We start from the raw sequence: 7,600 nt of genomic DNA, 5'->3' as shown, positions 1-7,600 counted from the left end.
CATTATTTGAAAGTCCATTTAGATAATGAGTCAAGCGAGAGACGTTAAAAATGTTGAGTAATATTACTTGGTTCATTTGTCACACTGGAAATATTGTGGGATGCCATACCCAGAAAAGTATGCCCTGTTGTATAGAATTCCGTCCTGTTGTTCATGTTGGTTTAATATAATAGGTCGTACAGGAAATCCGTGCATAGATCATTTGCATACTAAGCATATACTGCAGAAATAGTAAGTTATACTAGTAGTACTATGTTATTTTGAAAACATCCAGAGAATTGAACTATAATATAGGCCGAATAAGAGAGGGATGTGAAATTTTATGGTGTTGATTAATAAAAAAGTCTTCACGAATGTATTCACACCCACAGTAAAAACACACTGCTTTCTGCTTTCCCCCCATCTTTAGTGCAGCTGTGGTGTCAGCAACCAGTGCTGTAATTAAGGATACTAGCAGATGCTTGGGTGGTTGAGGGCATTTATGTCCCGTGAGGCTTCACAAATGTTTCTCCAGCCTCTGGGGTGTTGTTCTGACTTTTCACACATCATGGAAATCTCCAGGCCTTGTAGTGGCTTCACATTAGAGCCAGCACAGAAGAACTGGGTTTCAAAGGATCCTCATCGCAAATAATTCACATGATTTTTCACAGATTTTAGTCAGTTGTGGGTTAGTACCAAGTTGTCAGCCCTCTTTAGTTTTCAGATATATCATATGAGCACATAGACATACACTTTTCAAAAGTTTGAAGTCTGTATGATTTTTAACAGCTGCATTTTTTAAAATAAAAAATACAGTAAAAAAAAAATGAAAAGAAATGTTTTCTACTTGAATTCCTGCTAAAATTTCAGCAGTCACTACACAAGTCTTCAGTGTCACATAATCCTGCGTTCACGCTATGCCATAATTCCCGGCATTCCACTCGGAGTTGTTCATGTTCATGACTGGGAATTATGCGTTTCTGCAATGTTATCAATGCCTAAATTAATCTGCAGCGGTCACATGGTACAAGTAGGAGCTCTCAGAAAATTCCCAGCGTACAAGTTATAAGTTCTACATTATAAGTTCTACAAGGACGTGAATGCATCTTCATTCTAATGCTGATTTGCAGCATAAGAAACATTTTATTAGTATTATCAATTTGATCAAATTGTGCTGCCTAATATTTTTGTGGAATTGTTTTTTTTTCTTGGAATTTTTTTCAGGATTCTTTGATGAATATTTATTATGCAGAACAGCATTTATTTAAAATAAATATTTGAAAAAAAATAAAAAAAATAAATATATATATATATATATATATATATATATATTGGTTACATTATAAATGTACTGTCATGTCTTTACTTTCGATCAATTTAATGTCTTTGCTCAATGTATTAATTTCTTTCAAAAATAAATAAATAAATAATAAATAAATAATAATAAATCTTATTACCCCCAAACTAATTTTGGAGGCAATTTTTGGGTTTAATGTTGGATTAACAATTTCCTTGTAAAGTCCATATTTTGTCTATTGTTTTGCTCAGGTTGTGAAATCCCAGATATTTAATCTAAAAATTGTATAGCTTATATATTTCAGAGTTGATTGTAGATGCTATGATACATATTTGCATTTAAATTAACATACAAACATTAAGTCCCCCCCCCCCCCCCCCCCCCCATTGTGATGATAATATAGGTTATACACATGCATTATGCATTAGAGCATGTGATCATGTGCATGCACCTGCATTATGTGTAATGTGCATGAATGTTCTATGGGCACCAAACAACTCTCACTCTGCACAAGTTCTTCAACATGAAATTTAAAGGCAGCGTTAAGATTACGCTCGGTCATACAGCAGGAACCTTCAGTCGGAGAGGAACTGCAGCAGAACCCCATCCTCTCCCACTCCCGATTTCACGCTGCCTTTTCACAGGATTACAGGAAGCCATAGTCAAAGAGCCAGTCATAACCAGTCTATACAAACCCAGTCTGCAGTCCTCCGTTTGCTTCATTACCTCCTCTGTTCATTCAGCCTCTGGGCAATGATCACTTTCATTCTTTTTTATTCAATTTCTCCGTTTTTTTCTGCCATATGTGGCCTCATGTATATGTTTATGTATACGTCTATTCACTGAAACTCATGCATGCATAGTTAAAACACACATACCGAAAAAACACATGCGTGGCAGTCTTAGATGAGAATGGCGTGATTGCTGTTATATAACCACAAACCAAAGTGTGCATAAAATTGTCTGCTCTGCTTGTCAATCGATCACCAATGATGCAGTTGAGTAACGCCTCAGCTGCCGTAAACAAAATGATTGCAGAAAAAGTGCATGTTGCGTATTACAATGCCCACATTGACGCATTGGATAATCCAGTTGTTGATACCTAGGTGTAACAAAGGCCATTATTTAGTCAGAGGTTCGTTTCACTGCTTTGTTCCCTGCACCTGGTGATTGTTTCTCCTTTCTGATTGCATAACCATGTTTTTTTCCCTCTCCCCACTAGATCCAGCCTGAGCATTCCGGTGGTTGCCATGGCAACTGAGCATCACCCCCCCCCCCCCCCCCCCAAGTCATTGTTGAGTGGCAAGAGCATGTTATCTAAGGGTCACAAGTGAGATTTGGGAAGATATGGAGAATCTGAAGTGGATTAAGTAACACTTACTGCTAACTTGCTTATGGTAGTAATGTTTTTTCATAGCACTTACTGATGCATTGCATGCAGCATCTCATATGTTCTGTTTGAGGAGTTGTTGTGTTATAAAACAGCAGATAGAGAGATGAATTAGAAATCCCCATCTTCATCTTCTTAAAACATGTTTCTGCCTCCACTGTCTGTTTTTACAAGGCAGGAAGGAAACTGGGTCAGCAGCCTGAAGTGTTTCTCATATGATTCATGATTCATGCAGTGCTATTATTTGGCCTAATGAGAAATCATCTCCATTAAGCTTCATTGTTATCAACACATAAAATCATTGATTATGCTCAGATTTATTCATGAGCATCAAATGGAAATGCCTGTGCATGTAGAAAAAAATGGAACTGAATCATTTTTATTTAAATAAATATCACTGTCATTTATTATGATTTGTTTATACATTTTACAGAGAAAAATTAAACAGGGATATAACTCTGTCATTAACCAAAAACAAAAATATTTTATTGCTCATTTGAGTCAACGTATGCAAAACAAGTGCTTAGCTTGGAAAAATAGTAATAGGATCACTGTTTTGTTTTTTTCTTCAGAGTGTAAGTCACTTCCTGAAGATTCATGTCAGAACATTCTTGAAAAGTTGATGATACCGGGAAATGCAACAAAAGAATGAAGCAAGTTTGAACATGATATATAATGATTAAAGAAGCATATTATTATTATAGCTATTTGTTCAAATCTCAGAATTTAATCATTGAATGTTAAATTAAATTAGCATACAGAAGTTTACCTGTTGATTCAGAGAAACTTTCTTTTGAAAAGGCTTTTGGAATAAAAATAAATAATGGACAGCAGTTTTTTTGCCCTTTTTAATTTAATTTAATTTTATTTTAACTTAAGATTAAAAAAAAAATCTTTTAATTTACGATATTAATATATAACAGCCCAGCAACAACTTTTCCCAAGCACTGGATAGAAACCCCATTCTAATTTGTGATTGGTTGGCAGTCATTTTGGGGAGCCAATCACAAGGCATTATGACTTGTCAGTCTGTCAGGCATGGGAATGTAGGTAAAAGGTTCCACAACAAACTTGTTAACCCTGCCCCCACCACGCAGAGAAAAGCCCATAAAGTAAATATTTTTGTCCCAGGAAAAATTGGATGTTCCTGCACTTCATAGAATGAAACCGAGACGCCCCTTTGTTCCCGTTTGAGAGCCAACACATTGCGTGTAATCACACAGTTAGTGAATGTGTTTTCGTGTTTGAGTTCCGAGCAAAGAGATCAGTTTATCGATGATGTTGCAAAAGTTTAGCTGCAAACTCTGCGATGGAGATTTGAATAGTTGTTTGCACAATACGAGGTTGCAGAAAAAAAACATTTTAATCTCTCCGTTGACCAACATAGTAACACGAAGTCCACTTAAGAAAAAAAACGTGTTTATGAACGGATTTATATATTTTTAAATGTATAGGTCTCTTACAAGACCATAATGTGTTGCACAGGCAACAATAGAGTTTTGTTTTTGTAATTCCAAGTGTCCTACACTTAAGTTGACCACTTATCTGTCAGTATACTACACAAAAATGTTCTCTCGCACAGATGTAAAGTTAGTGTTGCATGGACATTTAACAAGTACTAAGCAGTTTAAAATGGATTGTGTTCTTGAGAATGAGGGGAATATCTTAAGTTGGAGTCCATCATGAATCTGTTTTAAATGTTTGTCCAAGTATACTCACCTTGCCCCATAAATTCAAAACTTTGTTTCTTGGGATGCTAAAATAACATGCAAGTCAAAAGCAAGACATGACTACTGCACAGTTAAAGAGGAAGCACACAAGACAAGTTTGTGGTAAAAATAAATGTTTAAGTCTCTTTTTTTAGCAACTTCAGGTTTACCAAAACAGATGCAGTTACATCATAGTAGTAGACAAAAGGGGATCAAATCCTTGATGAATCAGGGATTTTAACATGACAAATAACAGATCCACAAGTATAAAAAACAGGACAGTTATTGGACCTCGACTGAAGTGTACCGCACAACATGAACAGTGTGTACAGTCAAAATGGATAACAAAATTTGCCATTTAATACACTATCAGTAAGACGCATTGAAACATTACATACTTGAATAACCAAGTCAACGTACGCAACAACTAGCTATTGTTTTAAAAGAAATTAGATGTCTAGCCTTGGCAACCCTAGGTTCTTCTGTGCACCTGACAAACGTCTCAGTCCATCTTAACTACCAAAAGGTAGGATCATGGGATCAGAGCTTTTAACACTATCGTTAAACATCCACTCCCCAAGAAACAATTAAAATGAGGGGGAAAAAATAAAAAATAAAAAAACAGGGGAAAAGACATGCCCCGCAACACCATGTCCCCAGTCAGATCAGGTTAACTTCAGATTTAATCTTAAAATGTTAAGTTGACCAGTCAACTTCAGCGATATTAAAATGCCAGGTTAAAACCACCCTGAAAGAAAACAAGATACAGTACTAATTTGGCTTGATGGCCATTCAAGAAAAAAAAAGGGAGGGATGGCAAGAAGGGGAGGGAAGTTCAGTCCAGGAAAAGAGAGATCTAGTAGTCCACAGGTTCTTCACCCTCTTCATCAAGCAAACATGTGCGAATCAGGGCCTCAGTGACCGCATAGGGGTCGCAGTTGGCAGATGGACGGCGGTCCTCAAAGTAGCCCTTCTTCTCTTGTCCCACTGTTCGCGGGATGCGGATGCTAGCACCACGGTTGGCTACGCCAGCGGAGAACTCATGAATGTTGGAGGTTTCATGGTGGCCAGTCAGTCTACGAGCATTGTCCAGGCCTCCTTTTGGATCATAGGCACGGATGTGGTAGTTGTGCCTCTTTCCGAGCTTCTCAATACACTCCTCAATGCATCTAATTAGGAGACGACATGTAGTCATTTAATAATATGAGTTACAAATATTTTTGAATGGCAAGCAAGTCATCTATGATTGGTACTTACTTCAGCCCACCATCTTCCCGCATTTCCTTGGTGCTAAAGTTAGTGTGGCAACCAGCGCCATTCCAGTTGCCTGGGATCGGCTTAGGATCAAATGAGGCTACTACACCAAAGTCTTCACAAACTCGGTGCAAGATGAAACGAGCTACCCACAAATGATCCCCCATGTTGATGCCTTCACAGGGGCCAATCTGGAATTCCCACTGCAAAATAGGAGAGTCATGTTATAACAAATCAAGAATTAACAGAAGAATTGGGGTCACATTCCAAATAGGTAATCTTTGGATGGCAGAAGAGACTGGGACAGAGGTTACCTGGGCTGGCATAACTTCAGCATTGGTTCCACAGATCATCACACCAGCATAGAGGCAGGCTTTGTAATGTGCCTCCACAATGTCTCTGCCATAGGCTTTATCTGCTCCAACTCCACAGTAATAAGGTCCTGTAGATATCAGTGGAGCACATTAAAGACCATACATCTTCAGAACATCATTGATAATGGTCAAATGTGACCGTAAAGGAGCTGTTTTTACCTTGGGGACCAGGGAACCCATTGGAGGGCCAACCAAACGGATGTCCATCTGTACCAAGGATAGTGTACTCCTGCTCCATGCCAAACCAAGGGGTCTGATGGTCTACCATTTCCATGATCTTTTTACATGTATGACGATGGTTGGTTTCTGTTTAAGACCAGAATAGCAATAAGTCTTTAAACAAACCCAGATCAAACAAACACTGATGTCGTCTTATCCTCAAATAAACGTACCAGCAGACTTCCGGTTGTACTTTAGCACCTCACACAAGACCAATTTGTTGGGGTCTTTGCGGAAAGGATCCCTAAACATGGCAGAGGGGATGAGATACATGTCGCTGTTGGAGCCTTCAGATTGATACGTGCTGGAACCATCAAAGTTCCACTCAGGAAGATCTGAATAACAGAACATGATTAGAAGCCATTAATTCCAAAACTCCAAAACTTGAACAAAAATCTTTTAATGCATTGTAAACGGATGTGGCGTTGTCCAGATTACCTTCAATGCTTTTAGGCTCAGAGTCCAGCGTCCTGGTCTTGCATCGCAGTCCTTCTCCAGTTCCATCTATCCAGATATACATGGCTTGTACTAGGTCTCCCTGAGGCAGTTCCATATACTGCCCTTTTACCACTTTACTCAACTGAGCACTGGCAGACGTGGCCATTTTTATTACAATAAAACACCTAAACAGGAGGAAAACAGATATAGTTTAACATCAAGAAGTCTCACAAGAATACTGAACATATTGCACTTCCTTAAACTTGGATAAGCATTAAAGCATACATTCAGCACAAGGATCAATAGCTTAAATGAATAGTTCACCCAAAAATGAAAATTCTGTCATTTACTCAGTTGTTCCAAACCAGTATGGGTTTCTCTTCACTGAACAGAAAATATATTTTGAAGAATATGGGTGACTGTAGCCACTGACTTCCATAGTATGAAAAAAATAAAAATACTATGGAACTCAATGGGGCCCAACAACGGTTTCGTTACAGACATTCTTCAAAATATCTTTTGTGTTCAGAAGACAGACTTTAATACAGGGTGGTTGTAACAACAGGTGAATAAAATGACAATTTTCATTTTTGGATGAATTATCACTTTAAGGACACCAAGCACAAACAAATAGATAATTTAATCAAACAGTTAGTCTCAGAAGAAGCCTAAATAAACACTGCATTGATTGGATTGACCATTTGTTGACAACCAGGTAATTTAGAACGATTATGAATTGCTGATTGCAGTATACAACTGTTGGCTTGTGTCGATAAAGGGGTACCGAAGTCTTACAAATAAGGCGTTGGGAAATACTAGACCACGTGCTTTGCAATCTGCATTGGGAATTCTCTTTGCATTCACTTGTGAAAGGGTTGTTCGATCAGTATGGTAAACCGCTATCAATATTGATCGCACAAATCATTAGGTCGGGGCAAAA

The 7,600-nt window shown here is 38.0% G+C and overlaps 1 protein-coding gene across 1 annotated transcript; it reads right to left on the bottom strand.

Moving 5' to 3' along the window:
* Nucleotides 1-3,051: 3,051 nt before the first annotated feature.
* Nucleotides 3,052-7,600, bottom strand: glula (glutamate-ammonia ligase (glutamine synthase) a). Its single transcript, XM_079875731.1, has 6 exons — nt 6,661-7,600; nt 6,396-6,557; nt 6,163-6,309; nt 5,944-6,071; nt 5,633-5,832; nt 3,052-5,544 (listed from the first exon to the last, which is right to left on the bottom strand). The coding sequence occupies exons 1-6, from the start codon at nt 6,824-6,826 to the stop codon at nt 5,232-5,234; spliced, it is 1,116 nt and encodes a 371-aa protein (XP_079731857.1). The 5' UTR covers nt 6,827-7,600; the 3' UTR covers nt 3,052-5,231.

Source organism: Squalius cephalus (assembly GCF_949319135.1).
Source record: "Squalius cephalus genome assembly, chromosome: 7".
NCBI lineage: Eukaryota > Metazoa > Chordata > Actinopteri > Cypriniformes > Leuciscidae > Squalius > Squalius cephalus.
This window is presented reverse-complemented; position numbering and strand designations above follow the sequence as displayed.

Bases quoted from the DNA above. Each gene is read 5' to 3' on its own strand.
- glula (XM_079875731.1), bottom strand. From the start codon at position 6,826: ATGGCCACGTCTGCCAGTGCTCAGTTGAGTAAAGTGGTAAAAGGGCAG. The intron at 6,558-6,660 runs GTAATCTGGACA...TCTGTTATTCAG, and splicing joins TGAGCCTAAAAGCATTGAAG to ATCTTCCTGAGTGGAACTTT. The intron at 6,310-6,395 runs GTACGTTTATTT...GGTCTTAAACAG, and splicing joins GTACAACCGGAAGTCTGCTG to AAACCAACCATCGTCATACA.